This window comes from Eretmochelys imbricata, chromosome 14, assembly GCF_965152235.1.
Source record: "Eretmochelys imbricata isolate rEreImb1 chromosome 14, rEreImb1.hap1, whole genome shotgun sequence".
In the NCBI taxonomy this organism is placed as follows: Eukaryota; Metazoa; Chordata; order Testudines; family Cheloniidae; genus Eretmochelys; species Eretmochelys imbricata.
This window is the reverse complement of record NC_135585.1, coordinates 19608422-19629399: the sequence shown is the minus strand read 5'-3', so window position 1 is coordinate 19629399 and position 20978 is coordinate 19608422. Positions and strand designations below refer to the sequence as shown.

The window sequence follows — 20978 nt, the reverse complement described above, 5'->3', positions numbered from 1 at the left end:
CGCAAGGCCCACAGGAAAGGGCCTGAATGATAGAGTTGGTGGTGTTAGGAAGCTGACACCCACCTTGGCAAATGCAAGACTACCTCAATGCTGGTGGAAGGAGGTAACACGATAAGTCACTGTCCTGGGTGCCCCAAGAACCATCACACTGGGTTTTTATTGGGAAGGATATAGGACCTTCCTATTCTCCAGCAGTTTAGAACAGCTTCCCAGTTGTGAAAGTAAGCCGAAAGCTATTCATACAGACAAGAGACAGACAACAATAATCAATTAGGAAACTAACATTTTATTTAAACAGCAGGAGATGAGGAAAAACCTTTGCTGCCAAGCAAGGTTTGGGGGTTTTTTTCAGCCAACAATTAATAGCCAGTGAAACTACTACTAGGATTAGGGGGAGGCGAAATATTCTAATGGTAGTCACCAAAATTCATATCAGTACTCACTGCAAAACCAGCGGTCAGAGAAATTCAGCAGATCAGAGTACCAACTTAAATCCAGTGAAAAACATTTTAGTTAAATAAAAATCACTCCCATATGCTTAACATGCATGTACGGAATCATGCATCTCTCACCTACCTGGTGTCCTTTTGTCGAAACATCACTAGAAGCCCACAGCTAGACAGCAGAGCTATTGTTTTAGTTTTACTGTCCTGCAAGCACACAGGGAACAGCTACTATCCTGCAACCTAATGTTTTCCTGCATTAATTCTTTGAAGAAATTTTAGTGACACAGGTATTAAGTGGTGAGGTGCTCTTACATGCATCCACAGTCCAATTTTGACTTCCCTTGGTCTTGAATGCCTAGTGCCAACAGCTAAGTAGTGCAGCTAGTGGGGCTCTCGGAAATACAAAAAGACACATCCTGGCTCCTGCAGTGTGAATTCTGGACAACTTATGTGGAAACCACCCACTGATCTGATGGTACTGAACTAATGGCCAAATTATGTGGCAACCACAAAAATGATCGTCAGTTGTGTGTGCCAGCCAGCAGTATCTCCCACGAGGAACGTACATGCAGCCAGCCCTGCCTGAAGACATCCAGCGGGAAAGGAAACCCTATCAGACAACAGCTCCATTCAAAAAGCAGGATGGTATCAGCTGTGAATAGGCTCTAGCCAGAAGCTGGTTGACTAGCAGATACGGGACTGCCTGAGAATGTGCCAACAAAGCCCAAACACATGGTGTCACACAAAACATGAAACATTTGAGAAGTCTGGACACAGTGCTATGTAACAGGATGGGCAGAGGACTCCACCCATTTGAACCATATTAAAATTGTTCTGATCACTTTTTATTCCTTTCAGGATTTCATGTTAACATGCTATTGCTTTGGTACCTGTACCTAGAAATGCATGGCTGAAAAGAATTTGGCTGAACAAGCAACCAGAAGGAAAAGTCCCAATGAGCAACTCCTTCAGCCATTTGCATTGGTATGTAAGGAAAGGCCATCCTTCCATTTCACCAAGCTTTTTGTGTTGATTTTTGAGTCAATGTTCAAGTGCAAACATTTAGCAATATGTGGCACAGTTGGTCTCTATCAGAGGACCTCTTCCAAGTCATTTACACTCAAGTTTTCTTCTCTGATTCAATCTGCCAAAACAGAATTGTTCAACACTACCCTGACCCTGCAAGTTCTTTCATGTAACTCTGGAATTAGCACCTCCTTGGATAGCAAACTAATAAATTATTCCTGCAACAAGTGATTATATCTTAAAGGGATGGAAAATGCCACAGTTGGGATTCAGCAGGACTCTCCGATTCTATATCTTTAGTGTGCAAAGAGGGAGAGGGTTAAGTATCTGTTTTAATATTATTGTAGTTGCTTCACCGAGAAGTGTGGGTTTTCCTAAGTGTGGGGGGGGTGGGGGCGCGAGATACTCTGCTTGAGGATGAAGTCATTTTACCAGGTTTCTCATGATGTTTAGAGAAGACCCTCTGTACCCTGATCCAAAATGGTTCCAGTGGTTCATATAGTGGAAAAGCTGGTAGAGTTTGAGTCGTTTCTCAAACCCTGGAGCTTTGGGAATTTTACTGTGGTAAGCAGAGTAAAAAGAGTTGCTGAAGCCACCAAACATCCCAGCTATCGCAAGTTCATATTCTGAATGACCATAGAAGGAAGCAGGGTCAAAAATAATGGGGCCAGAGTCATCCTCAGCTACATTTCCTCCCCACAGATCCCCATGAAGGAGAGCAGGAACAATCTCCATGTCACAGAACAAACTGGGTATCTTCAGCTGGGAAGGGAAAAGAAAGCAAGAGTTACCAGTGAGATGCCTCAAGATGAGGAATGCTAGGGTGAGTGTTACTTCAGACAGCAGATGTTGAAATCATCAGAGTAGCATGCACACACATAGAGGTTATGAAATATGAATTCAACATTCTTAAAAATTAGCTGGTTAACTGCCAGTCAAAACAGACTGGCACCTTTTGACATTTAAAATAAAAAACTTCAGAGGGGGATCAACATGGATTCTATTTTTACTGAATCATAGATATTAGTGGTTGAAGACCATAGTCATCCAATCGTATATCCCATCCCCAAGCCTGCAATACAGGGAAATGTCTCTGTTAGAGATTTCATCTTGCATTTTTGTCACTTCTTCCTAACTTCAGTATGTGTCGTAATCACTTTTCCGTGTTATAAAAAGTCCAAAGTTAAACATTCACTTAGTACTCCAAATTTAGCCATTTGCAAACAAATTCAAAGATACTGTTCCACTGGAAGAAGGGGTAAGAAACCTATTATCCATGAGTAGAGGATGGTGTCCCTACCCTCTGTTTGCCAGAAGTTGGGAATGGGTGACAGGGGATGGATCACTTGATGATTCCCTGTTCTGTTCATTCCCTCTGGGGCACCTGGCATTGCCTACTGTCGGAAGACAGGATACTGGATTAGATGGACCTTTGAACTGACCCAGTATGGCTGTTCTTATGTCATGTTCCACAAAATAGTGAGAAAATAACTAAAAGAGCATCCACTCAAAAAGATGAATGCAACCCATACGTGAAATGGTGATGCTGTTGAGTAACCCATGGCATTCCCCTACATGTGTTTCAGGTAGTGAGCATGTACCACTCCCATTCCAGAGAATAGGAGATATGAACTTGAACTAAGATCTCTGGACTGGCAATGCAAAGCACTACCCAAAGGACTAGCCTATAAGGATTTGCTTTAGAGTATAGTATTGGGGAGCACTGCATGAAGCCATTCTACCTCCACATAAAGGGTGTTGTAGAGTCTTTGGGTATATATGTTCCCTTCTCACAAAATCCTAGAACATGCCAACAGAAGGTTGGACCTAATTTCTTTATTAAAAGAAAAACCAACTAACCCCACCTAGCTATCAATAAATTAAGAGTCACAGGGAGCTCTTCTACCTGAAGCTGTGCCCAAAGTTCTCTTGCCTCCCTGTCTCCTGAATTCTTTTCAATCATATCCATCTGGGGCTGGATTCGCTGCCTGGCATAGAAACTCACCCAGTCATTTTGCCAGTCATTCACCTGGAAAAGCAGTATCAGAGGTTAGGCATTGGACACATAGCATAACACAGGGCAGCATTTTTTAAATATAGTCTTTTAGGAAATAAAACAATTTGTGTCTTGATGTCTGTCTAGTGCAAGGTGTTACTATTTCAGTTGTCTATTTTAGCCAGTGTTCAGGAAAGGTTCAAGTCTTATTTAAAATCTCATTTCACTGAATAAAAGCAACAGCAGAGAGATCATAGTTACCCAGTGTAACTCCAAACCCTGTCTTGGGCTGTTGCTTTCCAAGCTATCTAGAACATATTAATTCCTCGTGTAACTCCACTGAAATCAATGGAGCTACATCCAAAATAATCTTGGCCCTTTATGTTTTCCAAACCAAAGCAAAAACTCATCTCCTACAATCGAAGCATTTGCTCTTCCACAATTAGAAAAATGTGCAGCAAAGTCTTAAAGTGTTACATTTAAATTCCTAAGAACATAAAACAACAGAAGTGTCAATAGGTTAAATAAGTTCCAAGACTTAAGCAGAACCTACTTGTGGGAGATAGCCACAACAGGTGACTGTATGGAAGCCAAATCGATCCACAAACTGGATGTCTGTTTGCCCCTCACTTTTACCTTGCAAACCAAAAAAATAAGAAGACTGATTACAAAGATTGTAAACATGTTCAGTGTAGGTAGGCTTTAGATCAGATGGAGATACAGTAGTTTGCTGGTAGCAGACAGCTTACACTGCGGTATCTTTATTAAACTGCCTTCAGTTAACTTTAGGACATGATCGAAAATGTTTAAATTTTAATCTTAATCACATCATCTGATGATATCTCTCCTTTGAAACAAAGCTTTTGTAGGTAACGATCTGGAATAAATAGTGGGGATAGCAAGTCTAAGAAATATTTTGCCCATGAAAGAGATAAAGAGCTTTTTGCTATTTTTGAATCTTGCTTCAAATACTAAAAAAAATGTGTTCCAAGTTTATTTGCATGGCAGTGTTATTGGAGCCAAATAGATGTTCCTGAAATAACAAAATCATTTTAGCAACTGCCTGTTTTACAGGTTATCTGTTAACTAGCTTAAGGTCATTAAATTTACAGACAACTATGTACTCTACCAACAGTATTCCCCTCTTTCTTCAACTTCTCTCCAAGTTTCTGGTTGTGAAGGTGGAGATCAGCCAACTGTGTCCCAAGCTTTGCTGAATGCCTAAGAAACCAAAATAAGTTCTTTTAGCATCACTGAAGCATATAGTAAGCAGTGAATTCTCATCCTGATATGCAGGGAATTACTCATGTACTTTGCTGAGAACTTTTCCACATGCTTTACAACAGGGGTCTCAAACTCAAATGACCATGAGGGCCACATGAGGACTAGTACATTAGTCCAAGGGCCGCCCCACTTCCACCCCCACTCCACCCCTTCTGTGAGGACCCAACCCTCCCCCGCCTCTTCCCACCCTGCCCCTTCCCCCATTCCAACCCCTTCCCTGAAATCCCCACACCAACTCCGCCCCCTTCTTGCCCCCAGGGGATGTAGGAGGGGTGCAGGGTGCGTCAGGAGGCTCAGGTGCAGGGGGTCGGGGTGCAGGATGGGGCAAGAGGTCAGGGTGCAGGGTGGAGCAGGCGGCTCAGGGCAGGGGGTTGGGGTACAGGAGGGGTGAGGCAGGGGGCTTAGGGCAGGGGGTCGGGGTGCAGGAGGGGGGTGGGGTGCAGCAGGGGGCTCAGGGCAGAGGGTTTGGCTGCAGGAAGGATTCGGGGCGTGGGTCCGGCCCGGTGGGCACCGAAGGCAGGGGGGGCTCCCAGCCTGCCTGCCCTGCCCCGTGCCACTCTGGGAAGTGGCTGGGACCTGGGGGAGGGGGGAACAAGGGTCTGTGTGTTGCCCTGGCCACTCCTCCAGGTACCTCCCCCGAAGCTCCCATTGGCCAGGAATGGAGAACCGCAGCCAATGAGAGCTTCAGGGGAGGTACCTGGAGGAGCGGCCAGGGCAATACACAGACCCCTGTTCCCCCCTCCCCCAGGTCCCAGCTGCTTCCCGGAGCCGCGCGGGGGCAGAGAAGGCAGGCAGGGAGCCCACCCTGCCCCCAGTGCGCCCCAGGCTGGAGCTGCTCTACGTAAATACTGAGAGGGGTGAGGGTGCCATGGGGAGCTCGCAGGCTGCAGAAAATAACCTGGCGGGCCGTGTGTTTGAGACCCCTGCTCTACAAAGACATCTTTTTGAGGAGGGAAAAAAAGCTTAAGACCAAAATGTTCTGAAAATTGCATTTATTAGGACACAATGGCTATTTCTCACAATGTGACATTGAAATGAAAGTGAGAGAAACCCTAACACCAAGTAATTACTGCAATACAACATTTCTGCTATGTATTAGCTCTACATGAGGCCTGTACATTTAATAATCAGCCTGAGAAGATCATGCATCATACAGCCTATTAGTTTTTGCACCTCCAGCTACATTCCAGAGGCAGGGGATAAGTTGGATTCACCCTTTCCTGGGCTCTACCTCTGCTAAAGTGTCTATTCTTTTAATCATTTCATACCTCATCTATTGCAATTTTATGGCTGAGACCTCTACTCTCTCAAAGTCAGAGACCAGAACGCAAAAGCTAGACTGCTCTCACGCTCAAGGAAACAAGACCAAAACTCCTGTAGCACCATCACTGGCTTCCTATCCATCTCCAATCAGAATTAAAAGTTATCCCTCCACTTAAAACTCCATGTGAATTTGTTCCTCTTGACTTCTGAGCTTATATCCGTCTCCTCTGCCCTCTCATTCTAACCCTCCATGCTTAGACTTTTTCCAAGTACAAGCTCATATTCTCTTGAAAATTTTGCAACTCCTCCCACAAGATAGAAGCCTACCATGTAATACTCAAGATACTAGCCTCCCACATTACCTTATGCTCACTCTTAGTCTTCACCTGCCACAACAACATCTCCCTGAATTCAGTGCATTGTCATCTCTTCCTGTTGTTCCTATTCTAACATGGGGCCTGATCACACCTCTGAAATTAGTACATCAAGGTCATATTCATGCTCATCTCTGCCCAACTTTCACAGAAAGGGAGTTCAGCCACCTTTGCAGCAGGATCCCTTTTATTCCCTGGACCTCCCGGTGGGCTCCTCATCAATCTGAGCATTCGCAAGATAGGAGGGGGCAAGAGGAGGAGAGAGCAAACTGAGCAGACATGCATGTCTATCTCCTGAGCCCAGCACAGATCAAGGAGGACCCGTAGCGCAATCAAACACGATTACATTTCTGAAGCCCTGCTACTTGATAGGTTCTCTAAGCCAGCTGCAGAAGCCCAGAGAGGTGAGGAGGGGGCAACTCAGCACCCTGATGGAACAACTGAGGAACAACCTCCATAGTGGGTCTTCTTCCAGGAAAGGGGACAATCAGGCCCTCAGATTTTAAGCTATCAATATTCAGGACACAAACTTCATCTTTATCTATTTGGAAGTGCAATGTACACCCCTCCTGTGCTATATAAGAAACAATAAATAGAGCTTCATTTCCCACAAAGGTAAGAATCACATGGTAAGATGATCTCCGAGTTCTTTTCCCTAACTTCCACAATTCTTACTGCAAAATCTTCATAAGAACAGCCATACTGGGTCAGACCAAAGGTCCATCTAGCCCAGTATCCCGTCTTCCGACAGTGGCCAATGCCAGGTGCCCCAGAGGGAATGATCAGAACAGGTAATCATCAAGTGATCTACTCTCTATCGCCCATTCCCAGCTTCTGCCAAACAGAGGCTAGGGACACCATCCCTGCCCATCCTGGCTAATAGCCCCTGATGGACCTATCCTCCATGAACTTATCTTTTTTTAACCCTGTTATAGTCCTTGCCTTCACAACATCCTCTGGCAAAGAGTTCCACAGGTTGACTGTGCATTGTGTGAAGAAATGCTTCCTGTTGTTAGTTTTAAGCCTGCTGCCTATTAATTTCATTGGGTGACCCCTAGTTCTTCTGTTATGAGAAGGAGTAAATAACACTTCCTTATTTACTTTCTCCAAACCAGTCATGATTTTATAGACCTCAATCATATCCCCCCTTAGTCGTCTCTTTTCCAAGCTGAAAAGTCCCAGTCTTATTAATCTCTCCTCCTATGGCAACCGTTCCATACCCCTAATAATTTTTGTTGCCCTTTTCTGAACCTTTTCCAATTCCAATATATATTTTTTGAGATCGGGCGACCACATCTGCACGCAATATTCGAGATGTGGGCATACCATGGATTTATATAAAGGCAATATGATATTTTCTGTCTTATTATCAATCCCTTTCCTAATGATTCCCAACATTCTGTTCGTTTTTTTTTTACTGCTGCTGCACATTGAGTGGATGTTTTCAGAGAACTACCCACAATGACTCCAAGATCTCTTTCGTAAGTGGTAACAGCTAGTTTAGACCCCATCATTTTATACGTATAGTGGCGATTATGCTTTCCAATGTGCATTACTTTGCATTCATCTGCCATTTTGTTGCCCAGTCACCCAGTTTTGTGAGATCCTTTTGTAGCTCTTTGCAGTCTGCTTGGGACCTAACTATATTGAGTAGTTTTGTATCATCTTCAAATTTTGCCACCTCACTGTTCACCCCTTTTTCCACATCATTTATGAATACGTTGAATAGGCCTGGTCCCAGTACAGACCCCTGGAAGACACCACTATTTATCTCTCTCCATTCTGAAAACTGACCATTTATTCCTACCCTTTGTTTCCTATCTTTTAACCAGCTACCAATCCATGAGAGGACCTTTCCTCTTATCCCATGATCGCTTTCTTTGCTTAAGAGCCTTTGGTGAGGGACCTTGTCAAAGGCTTTCTGAAAATCTAAGTACACTATATCCACTGCATCCCCCGTGTCCACATGCTTCTTGACCCCCTCAAATTCTAGTAGATTGCTGAGCCATGATTTTCCTCTACAAAAACCATGTTGACTTTCCCCCAACAAATTATGTTCATTTATATGTCTGACAATTTTGTTCTTTACTATAGTTTCAACCAATTTGCCCAGTACTGAAGTCAGGCTTACTGGTCTGTAATTGCCAGGATCACCTCTGGAGCCCTTTTTAAAAATTGGAGTCACATTACCTATCCTCCAGTCATTTGGTATAGAATCTGATTCAAATGATAGGTTACAAACTACTGTTAGTAGTTCTGCAATTTCACATTTGAGTTCCTTCAGAACTCTTGGGTGAATACCATCTAATCCTGGTGACTTATTGTTTAGTTTATCAATTTGTTCCAAAACCTCCTCTAATGACACCTCAATCTGGGACATTTTCTCAGATTTGTCCCCTAAAAAGAATGGCTCAGGTTTGGGAATCTCCCTCATATCCTCAGCCATGAAGAGTGATGCAAAGAATTCAATTAGTTTCTCCACAATGGCCTTATCTTCCTTGAGTTCTCCTTTAGCCACTCAATCGTCCAGTGGCCCCACTGGTTGTTAAGCAGACTTCCTGCTTCTCATGTACTTAAAAAAAATTTTGCTATTACTTTTTGAGTTTTTGGCTAGTTGTTCTTCAAATTCTTTTTTGGCCTTCCTAATTATATTTTTACACTTCAATTGCCAGAGTTTATGCTCCTTTCTCTTTTCCTCACTAGGAATTTAACTTCCACTTTTTAAAGGATGCCTTTTTGTCTCTCACTGCTTCTTTTACTTTGTTGTTTAGCCATGGGGTGGCACTTTTTTGGTTCTCTTATTATGTTTTTTAATTTGGGGTATACATTTAAGTTGAGCCTCTATTATGGAGTCTTTAAAAAGTTTCCATGCAGCTTGCAGGGATTTCACTTTTGGCACAGTACTTTTTAATTTCTGTTTCATAACTTCCTTGCGTAGTCACCTTTCTGAAATTAAATGTTGTGCCATTATAGTGTTTTCCCTGCCACAGGGATATTAAATTTAATTATATTATGGTTACTATTACCAAGCGATCCAGCTATTTTAAACTCTTGGACAAGATCCTCTGCTGCACTTAGGACTAAATCAAGAATTGCCTCTCCTCTTGTGGGTTCCAGGACTAGCTGCTCCAAGAAGCAGTCAATTAAGGAGTCAGGAAACTTTATCTCTGCATCCCATCCTGAGGTGACATGTACCCAGTCAATACGGGGATAGTTGAAATCCCCCATTATTATTTTTTTATTTTTATAGCCTCTCTAATCTCCCTGAGCATTTCACAGTCACTATCACCATCCTAGTCAGGTGGTCAGTAATATATCCCTACTGCTAAATTCTTATTATTAGAACATGGAATTACTATCCATAGAGATTCTATGGTACAGTTTAGTTCACTTAAGATTTTTACTTCATTTGATTCTATGCTTTCTTTCACATATAGTGCCACTCCTCCACCAGCACAACCTGTTCTGTACTTCCGATATATTTTGTACCCTGGTATTACTGTATCCCATTGATTATCCTCATTCCACCAAGTTTCTGTGATGCCTATTATATCAATATTTTCATTTAATATGAGGCACTCTAGTTCACCCATCTTATTATTTAGACTTCTAGCACTTGCATATATGCATTTAAAAAACTTGCCACTTTTTAGCTGTCTGCCATTACATGATGTAATTGAATGGGACTCTTTTTCGTTAGACTGTTTCTCATCAGATCCTACCTGAATTTTATCATCTTCCATCCTCTTCTCCTTACTAGGAGGTAGAGAATTTCCATTAATAGATCCTCCCCTAAGGGATGTATCTGTCCAAACCATGTGCTCTTCCGCACCTGTCGGCTTTCCCCCACCCCTTAGTTTTAAAAATGCTCTATGACCTTTTTAATTATAAGTGCCAGCAATCTGGTTCTATTTTGGTTAAGGTGGAACCCATTCTTTCTGTATAGGCTCCCCCTTTCCCAAAAGTTTCCCCAGGTCCTAATAAATCTAAACCCTTCCTCCCTACACCATCGTCTCATCCACACATTGAGACCCTGCAGTTCTGCCTGTCTAACCGGCCCTGCACATGGAACTGGAAGCATTTCAGAGAATGCTACCTTGGAGGTCCTGGACTTCAATCTCTTACCTAGCAGCCTAAATTTGGCCTCCAGGACCTCTCTCCTGTCTTTCCCTATATCACTGGTACCTACATGTACCACGACCACCGGCTTCTCCCCAGCACTACACATAAGTCTATCTAGATGTCTTGAGAGATCTGTAACCTCTGCACAAGGCAGGCAAGTCACCATATGTTTCTCTCGCAAACCCAGCTACCTATGTTTCTAATAGTTGAATCTCTCGTAACTATCATCTGTCTCTTCCCAATAACTGGAGCTTCTCTTCAGTTTATGATTGATTCACGGTTTAAAAGTATTGGGAGATACTAAAGGGCACCGTATACAGCGTGCAGCTTCCCCTCCTTTCCAGATCTAGCAAAAAAACCCCAACATATCAAAATGAATTTTCATCCCCAAAACAAGTAATTTAAATGGTTTCCCTTAAATCTAAATTTCTGGTCACAGCAAGAAGCAATGACACAATTAGAATTTACCTGTTAAGACTCCTCATTTCCAAATGCTCCATCACAAATAGAGTGCTGCCTCCTGGCACGTCTATAACTTTGATGGGTTTGGGCACCTTTACTGTCTGTGTTTCCAGGATGGCTGATAAACTTTCCATTTCTCCCTCAAACATTCTTCTGGCCTGTCAAATACAAAGGAAAAAGTCACTCCCCTTGAATGCTCTTATGGCTAAATGAAGGTCTTTCCCCAAGTAAAGATTTTAAACAGACAGTAGCGTGTTTTTTGCTAGAGCGGGTACAAGATACCAGTGGTCCAGAGTCGTGATACCTACACTGCTAAGTCTGACCTATAGACCTGACATTAAATTTCAGAATTACAGAAGTTCCTATCCATAAACCTGCCCCTATAGAAGCAGCGTAGCTTCTAGCATTTTGTAGGGTCAGGCAAATAACTCAACAATCAAGGCTTGGGTAACAGGCTCCATCTCCATTCATGGAACAGAGTTCACATGCATACTGCTGACAAAAATACTGTATTAACGTGATGTGCAGCATCTGAGTAGAAAAATGGATACAAACATCATCAATAGATACATTAAAAGGACAGTGTTACATGTTGGTATTCTGTGTAGTTTTGCATAAAATCAATAGTCTACCTAAAAGTCTAGCTACAAATATCAAAATAACTGCTGCCATCCCTTAAGTTTATGTTCTCAGCAAAAATATAAAGAATGACTTTGTGGCTAACCTGCAGCTGTGATGTTCTTTCAAATGAGAATCTATTCAAGTTACAACTTTAGGGCCTGATTCTTCCAATGCCATACATGTTGAGTAGTACTTACTCTCCATTGACTTCAATGGGACTAATCACATAAGTAAATACTATCGAGGAGAGAAAGGATTGGACAAAAGGTCTCTTAGCCCTGTTCTACACTACGGGGTTACGTCGAATTTAGCCGGTATTAGGTCGATTTTAAAATGGATGCGTCCACACAATCAATCCCGTTCCGTCGACTTAAAGGGCTCTTAAAATCAACTTCTGTACTCCTCGCTGGCAAGGGGAATAGTGCTAAAATCGACCTTGCGGGGTCAAATTTGGGGTAGTGCGGACGCAAATCGACGGTATTGGCCTCCGGGAGCTATCCCAGAGTGCTCCAATGTGACCGTTCTGGACAGCACTTTGAACTCCGATGCACTAGCCAGGTACACAGGAAAAGCTCCGGGAACTTTTGAATTTCATTTCCTGTTTGGTCAGCATGGCGAGCTCAGCAGCACAAGTGACCATGCAGTCCCCCCAGGATCGCAAACGAGCTCCAGCATGGACTGAAAGGGAGACACTGGATCTGATTGCTATATGGGGAGAAGCATCTGTGCAGGCAGAACTCCGAGCAAAAGAAGAAATGCGAATATATTTGCCAAAATCTCACAGGGCATGATGGAGAGAGGCTACAACAGGGACACACAGCAGTGCCGCGTGAAAGTTAAGGAGCTCAGGCAAGCCTACCAAAAGACAAAGGAGGCAAACAGGCACACCAGGTCAGACCCCCATACATGCCGCTTCTATGATCAGCTGCATGGCATTCTGGGGGGGACCCTACCACTACCCCACCACTGTCTGTGGACACCTGCAAGGGGGCAGTCTCACGCAACATGGAGAAGGATTTTGTGGATGAGGAAGAGGAGGAGGAGGAGGAGAAGAATGCGCAGCAGACAAGCAGTGAATCCATTCTCCCCGGCAGCCAGGACCTTTCCATCACCCTGGACCCAATACCCTCCAAAGGCGGGATCCCCGACCCTGAGGCCAGAGAAGGCAGCTCTGGTGAGTGAACATTTGTAACTACAGTGCAGGGTTTAAAAGCAATAGCGTTTAATGTTTGATTTGCCCTGAAGAACTGGGATGCATTTGCAGCCAGTACAGCTACTGGAAAAGTCTGTTCACATGTCTGAGGATGGAGTGGGAATCCTCCAGGGACATCTCCATGAAGCTCTCCTGGAGGTACTCTGAAAGCCTTTGCAGAAGATTTCTGGGGAGGGCTGCCTTATTTCGTCCTCCACAGTAGGACACTTTACCACGGCAAGCCAGTAGCAAGTATTCTGGAATCAATGAAGCACAAAGCATGGCAGCGAATAGTCCTGGGTTTTGGTTGCATTCAAGCAACATTTGGTCTATATCTTTCTGTGTTAGCCTCAGAAGAATGATATCATTCATGGTCACCTGGTTGAAATAGGGGAATTTTTGTAAGGGAACAGTAAAAGGACCCCGTTCATACTGGGCTGTTTTCGCTTGGCTAAAAGGGATCATCCTGGAGAATAGCCAAGTGGTGGGGAGAGGGGTGAAGGGATCAACCCAGAGAATAGCCACACGGTGGGGTGCGGGGAGGTGTGTGCTGCATATCTACCCAAAAACCGCAGGCCCTCCTTTTAAATGTGAAACCCAACCCATTGCTTGCTATGGGAAAGGATGGTGCTGCAGTTTGAAACCATTCTCACATGTTATGTGTAAGAAGCCAACCCCATGTACCCTGTGCCTTACCATGGCTGCCTGGAAACCGAATTCTGTTGCCCAGTAGCGTGTGATGTGTCACCACATCAGCAGGCACTCAATATAAAAGGCAAAATGCAACCTTGTACCTAAAAAGCACATGTTCTGTCTGCTGTGAACTGCTTGATTCACTGTGAAAGAGTATCCCTTTTGTTCTCAGACATGTATCATCTTAAATTTTACTCTCCCTTTTTATCTCCCCCCCAGGTGCAAATGTTTCTACGCTCCCCTGATCATCTCCATCCCTGAGGTTATCGCAGATTAGAAGGTGAAAAAAACCACACTCGCGATGACATGTTTTCCGAGCTCATGCAGTCCTCCCGCAGTGATAGGGCACAGCTTAATGCATGGAGGCATTCAGTGTTAGAGGCCAGGAAAGCATTAAGTTAGCGTGAAGAGCGGAGGCAGGAGCGCGAAGAACGGAAGCTAATGGGGGAGAAAACGGACATGATGAAGCATCTGGTAGAGCTGCAGGAAAGCCCACAGAAGCACAGATCCCCGCTGCATCCATTGTATAACCACCTGACCTCCTCCCCAAGTTCCATATCCTCCTCACCCAGATGCCCAAGAATGCTGGGGGGAGGCTCCAGGCACCCAGACACTGCACTCCAGAGGATGGCCCAAGCAACAGAAGGCTGTCATTCAAACAGTCTGATTTGTAGTGTAGCTACAAAAAGCAATGTGGCCTTGTCCTTCCCTCCTCCCCAACCCCACCCGGGCTACCTTGTCAGTTAACTCACTTTTTAAAAAAATTAATAAAGAAAGAATGCATGGTTTCAAAACAATACTTACTTTATTTCGAAGAGGGGAGGAAGGGTGGTTTGGTTACAGGGAACTAAAATCAACCAAGGGGGGCGGGTTTGCATCAAGGAGAAACACACACAATGGTCATAACGTAGCCTGGCCAGTCAGGAAACTGGTTTTCAAAGCCTCTCTGAGCTGTGCTCTTCTAATCACAGAAGAGCGTCTGGCTGCTCAAAATCAGATGCCAGGCGATTTGTCTCAACCTCCCACCCCGCCATAAACGTCTCCCCCTTACTCTCACAGATATTATGGAGCACACAGCAAGCAGCAATAACAATGGGAATGTTGGTTGTGCTGAGGTCTGACCTAGACAGCAAACAGCGTCAGCGAGCTTTTAAATGTCAAACAGCACATTCTTCCACCATTCTGCACTTGCTCAGCCTACAGTTGAACTGCTCCTTACTACTGTCCAGGCTGTCTGTATAAGGCTTCATAAGCCATGGAAGCAAGGAGTAGGCTGGGTCCCCAAGGATAACTATTGGCATTTCAACATCCCCAACAGTAATTTTGTCGTCTGGGAAGTAAGTCCCTTCTTGCAGCTGCTCGAACAGCCCGGAGTTCCTAAATATGCGAGCGTCATGTACCGTTCCCGGCCATCCCACGCTGATGTTGGTGAAATGTCCCTTGTGATCCACCAGTGCTTGCAGTAACATTGAAAAGTACCCCTTGTGGTTTATGTACTGGTTGGCAAGGTGGTCTGGTGCCAAGATGGGGATATGCGTTCTGTCTGTCGCCCCACCACAGTTAGGGAACCCCATTGCAGCGAAGCCATCCACCATGACTTGCACATTTCCCAGAGTCACTACCCTTGATAGCAGCAGCTCAGTGGTTGCACTGGCTACTTGGATCACAGCAGCCCCCACAGTAGACTTGCCCACTCCAAATTGATTCCCGACTGACCAGTAGCATTCAGGCATTGCAAGCTTCCACAGGGCTATCGCCACTCGCTTCTCATCTGTCAGGGCAGCTCTCATCTTGGTATTCCTGCGCTTCAGGGTAGGGGAAAGCAACTCACAGAGTTCCAGGAAAGCGGCCTTACGCATGAAAAGTTTCGCAGCCACTGTGAATCATCCCAGACCTGCAACACTATGCGGTCCCACCAGTCTGTGCTTGTTTGCCTGGCCCAGAATCGGCATTCCACTGTATCAACCAGTCCCACTGCCGCCATGATGTCCCATTTGCCACAGCCCGTGCTTTCAGGAACATCTGTGTCCATGTCCTCATCAAAATCCTCCTTGTGCTGGTGTCTCTTAGCCGGGTTCTGCATATACTCCAGGATAATGCACAAGGTGTTTACAATGCTCACAACAGCAGCTGTGACTGTAAGCTGAGCAGGCTCCATGCTTGCCATGGTCTGGCGTCTGCAGAAGAGCAGAGTTACAGCGGAAGTGGTGGATGACGACGGTTAGCAGCACCCAGGTGGACCAGAACGGATCCCCCGAGCTGCAGGAGAGCAGAGTTGCAGTGGAAGCGGTGGATGACGACGGTTACCAGACCTACTGCAACATCTGCTGACAGCAGCACCCAGGACACAACAGCCGCAGTGACGGTGAGCTGAGCTGAGTGGACTCAATGCTTGCTGTGGGATGGCGTCTGCACGGAAAAAAGGCGCGAAACGATTGTCTGCCGTTGCTTTCACGGAGGGAGGGGCAACTGACGACATGTACCCAAAATCACCCATGACAATATTTTGGCCCCATCAGGCACTGGGAGCTTAACCCAGAATTCCAATAGGCGGCAGAGACTGCGGGATAGCTGCCCACAGTGCACCGCTCCGTAAGTCGATGCTAGCCACAGTAGTAAGGACACACTCCGCTGACTTAATGCGCTTAGTGTGGACATATACAATCGACTGTATAAAATCGATTTCTAAAAATCGACTTCTATAAAATCGACCTAATTTCGTAGCGTAGACATCAGCGAAGCTGCAGTCTATGCTATAAGCATTAATGAAACTAATAAAATATAACTACCTAGTGAATAAAATAGCAACAGAACAGTTTGGGGCCAAATACAGGAATTAAAGTCACAGGACAAACCGCAGTGGGCATAGAGTACAAACTCCCCAGACTGGAGGCAAGCAAGAATTCTTGAATTATCTATTAAGGAGTTTAATACTTTATGACTTACAAATGCCTAAATTGGTTAAATAAAATTGTATCTCTGCCTGAAACACTATGCCAGGCTTAAGCCAGTTGCAAATTTTGATAGCATAAATAACTAAAAACAAACCTTGATAATAGAACTGCTGATATAGTGCATTGCTGCACACACAGCACAGCATTATAATACAGTCAGGTGACGTTTGCTTTCATCAGCACTCGGCATTTATAGACATGCAAAAGCATAGAAAACAGTGGCCGACTGAATAGCAAATTAATCCAGGTCTTCTGACTTTTTTGTTTAAAGCAACATCTCTCCTTTATTACTCAGCACCATCCTGCTCCTAGTTCTTTCAAGCACTCCCAAATGTGCTGAAAAAATTATTGCCAGAGTGTTGTATGTATTAACTGAGGCCCAAGTGGAAGTACTAGGTTGCCATCAAAACTAGGTGCTCTAAGTCTACTACTAGACAACAAGCCCTTTCATCACCTTTCCAGCTCGGACCTCAGCATGAGTGACATTGTTACCCTGCTGCTCATACCACCAAGCAGAAAAGGGTAGGAAGACTGGAAACAGACATAGTGGACACTTTCTTTCAAATTTTCCCCCCAAAGCTGTTGTACTATGGGTAGATAGTTCTTTCTTGCATGTGTCCACTGTTCTCCTTCCACCTAGGGCCTAAATGAAATGTACCCTTAGAATATCTTCCTGTTATAATTTTCCTCACTTCCAGCAGAAACACAGAACTACCACTCTGTATAAGACCAATGTTCCATCTAATGCACTATCCTGTCTCACACAATGGCTTGTACCAGATACTGAAAAGGAGTACGCAAGAAACCCAATCAAACACAATTATGGAAAACTCTGCTCCATAAGGGAAATTTCTTCTTAAGTCCAGGCAGTTGCAGACTGACTTACATCCTAAAGAATCACAGAAACATAGAAATGTAGGACTGGAAGGGACCTAGAGAAGTCACCGAGTCCAGCCCCTTGCGCTGAGGCAGGACCAAACCATCCATGACAGGTGTTTAGCCTGTTCTTAAAAGCTTCCAAAGACTGGGATTCCACAACCTCCCTTGGAAGCCTATTCCAGAGCTAAACTATCCTTGAAGTTAGAAAGTTTTTCCTCATATTTAACCTAAATCTCCCTTGCTGCAGATTAAGCTGATTACTCCTTGTCCAACCTTCAACAGACATGGAGAACAATCAATCACCATCTATCTGCTTAATAACAGCCATTAACATATTTGAAGATTGTTATCAGGTTCCCCACGGTCTTTTCTCAAGACTAAGTGGGTTGTTTTTTGGTTTTTTTTTTAAACCTTTCCTCATACATCAGGTTTTCTAGAGCTTTTATAATTGTTTTGTTCTCCCCTGGACTCTGTCCAAATTGTCCACATCTTCCCTAAAGTGTGGCACCCAGAACTGGAAAGGACACTGCAGCTTAGGTCTCACCAATGCCAAGTGCAGCTGTCTTACATAGGACACTCCTGTTAATACAGCCCAGAAGGATATTAGACTTTTTTGCAAATGCATCATTGTTGACTCTTATTCAATTTGTGATCCACTATAACTCCCAGATCCTTTTCATCAGTACTAGCCAATTATTCCCCATTTTGTCGTTGTGCATTTGATTTTTACTTCCTAAGTGAAGTACTGAATTTCATCTTGTTGATTTCAGAACAGTTCTCTAATTTGTCATGGTTGTTTTGAATTCTAATCCTGTCCTCAAAAGTGCCTGCAACCCCTCCCAGCTCGGTGTCATCTGCAAATGTTATAAGCATACTCTTGCTCCATTATCCAAAAATACTGAATAGTACAGAACCCAGGATTATTGTAAGCAAGTCATGAGAAGTAATTCTTCCACTCTACTCCGTGCTGATTAGGCCTCAACTAGAGTATTGTGTCCAGTTCTGGGTGCCACATTTCAGGAAAGTTGTGGACAAATTGGAGAAAGTCCAGAGAAGAGCAACAAAAATGATTAAAGGTCTAGAAAACATGACCTATGAGGGAAGACTGAAAAAATTGGGACTGTTTAGTCTGGAAAAGAGAAGGCTGAGAGGGGACATATTTTCAAGTACATAAAAGGTTGTTACAAGGAAGAGGGAGAAAAAATGTTCTTCTTAACCTCTGAGGATAGGACAAGAAGCGATGGGCTTAAATTGCAGCAAGGGCGGTTTAGGTTGGACATTAGGAACATTAGGAAAAACTTCCTGGTTCAGCAGTGGAATAAATTGCATAGGGAGGTTGTGGAATCTCCATCACTGGGGATTTTTAAGAGCAGGTTGGACAAACACCTGTCAGGGATGGTCTAGATAATACTTAGTCCTGCCTTGAGTGCAGGGGACTGCACTAGATGACCTCTCGAGGTCCCTTCCCATTCTATAATTCTATTATTACATCCCCAATACATTAGAAAGGATAAAACAGTCTATTTCAAATCTTTGTAGTAAGGTGATGGGGCACAATAATATCTATAGCAAGCATTGCCATGTTATCCTGTAGGACATTAAATATACCACTGTGCTGCAGTCTATGGCTAGCTAATATTGCGAGGTGCCTGATACAAATATAGCTGCTCACCCCAAGGACCACCAGACGTTGCCACCCACCCTAGCGATCAATGAAGATAGATACTTAATTCCATCCCACCCAGAAGATGGAGTCTGTATCTTCAAGCATGTGGCATAAGACTAACTATGCCCCAAACCAGCTCTTAGTTAGGCTAGCAAACATCCACCCAGCACGGTCCTTCAAACAGGAAGGTTTTTTTACATTTATAAGTGAATTTATTTGCCTTTCTTATAAGACACATACATACAAGTTATTATAGAAGTACCCAGACAAACTCTAGCCAAATGCAGTATAAGCAAAGCGTTGCCATCAAGAGGAATGTCTCAGATCTACAGTAACTGGCTTCCAGATGAAATATTTCCACAAACAGGAGTTACTAGGCATTTTGCTGACCCTAAGCAACCGCCTACACTCAGCCCTAGATGGTACAGACAGCTCTAAAACTACTCACTCTTACACCCGAGCCTATGCAGTGCTCTCCCCATCCAATCCTGAGAGGTGAAGCCAGCTCATTTTTAGCACGAACAGCCCTCCAATTAGTCCCCTTACCCTTAAAGAGCTACCAGCATCCTAGCTCCCAGTGAGGAGGCAAGCCCCCGAGTGAAACCCCCTGCCACTCTGCCCAATTGCTCGCCGCTAACCCAGCCCCCAGGGGAGCCCCGGGCCGGCCGCTAACCCAGCCCCCCGCCCCCCAGGGGAGCCCCGGGCCCGCCGCTAACCCCCGCCTTGGAGTTGCTCTTCACATAGACCCGGCCCCCGTCGGTGTCGTAGCTCTGGCCCTGGCTGATGCAGCCGCCGCCCGAGTGGCCCGTGGGCCGCAGCACCGAGGTGCCCAGCTCCCGCTTCAGCGCAGCCTCCATGCTGCTCCCGCGGCGGCCCGCACGAGCCAGGGCGGGCGGGGCGCGCGCGGCGAGCAGCCCGGCCGCTAGGGAGCCTGGAGCCTCCTCCCTTGCTGTCACTAGGCATGCGCAGTGACAATCGCCTGAGCGAAGCCTGGGCAGGCGCCTGCTGGATCTGAATACCCGGGCGGGCGCGAGGCTGCCTGTGCTGGGGGCGGCCAGGGCCGGGGGACCACGGCTTTGCATTCGGGGAGGCTGTGCGGCGGCGGAGAGGGACCGAGGGGGAGGGGAGCATTGCATTGGGGCAGAGGAGAGCTGAGGGGGAGGGGAAACTGCTTTGCAGTGGGGCAGGTAGATAGTGACACATGCTGGAGTCAGTGCCGTGGAGGGCAGAGAGGGGCTGTGGGGGACGGTGTTGCTGCTGTGCAGACTGTATGGGGGAGAAAGCTGAACCCCAGAACAAAATGTGAACTAAAGAGTAGTCACTGCTTTGCCTGTGCTTTTTTTTTTTTTTGGGGGGGGGTGTCATGGCTGAGAAGAGGGAATCATGGCCCAGCAAGAGATGGGGACCAAAGGGGACCCACTGTTTTTCTAGTCACCTTCCTTCCCCCCCGTCTCAATGCAGTGACTAGGCCAAATAATTCTGGCATTTTCCCTGGTTGTTTGGTCCACACTGGGCAGGTACCCAAGCTAGTCCAGTTAATATTACCAACAGTTGCCCCTTTTCTGGAGTGTTTTATTTCACAAACAGACTGTGAAAAGGGTTCTCTTTCAACTTGTTTCCCTAGGGTGCGTTTAGATTCTTTCCTAATAGAAGTGCAAAGGAAGCACATGGACAGGAAAAACAGTTTGTAGGGAAATATATATATTGCTACTGTCACTGAAACAAGATAATCGCAAAATACTGTGCTTTTAAAAATATTTTGAGTCGGTGCTTTCCGGTTATTACAGAATAATATATTAGATTTGTTCTCCAACAAGAATATTTTGCTAATAGTAGGAACTAACCAGAGCAGCTATAGCAATATGTTGTCTGAAATGATGCAGAATGATAGTGTTCCTTTCCTACTGAAATTGTTTTCAGTAATTTCACAAATAATTTTCTATGGCAACTAATTGACAAATTTAGAAATGGAAAAGATCCTTTAGATAAGGACAGGTTTC

General features: G+C 44.9%; 1 protein-coding gene across 1 annotated transcript; it reads right to left on the bottom strand.

The window, feature by feature from the left end:
- Positions 1–265: 265 nt before the first annotated feature.
- LOC144274344 (ketosamine-3-kinase-like) lies at positions 266–19891 on the bottom strand. The gene is made up of 6 exons (XM_077833102.1): positions 19695–19891; positions 10980–11131; positions 4598–4689; positions 4022–4104; positions 3379–3501; positions 266–2234 (listed from the first exon to the last, which is right to left on the bottom strand). Exons 1-6 carry the CDS (start codon positions 19833–19835, stop codon positions 1896–1898), a joined length of 930 nt encoding a protein of 309 aa, XP_077689228.1. The 5' UTR covers positions 19836–19891; the 3' UTR covers positions 266–1895.
- Positions 19892–20978: the final 1087 nt, after the last annotated feature.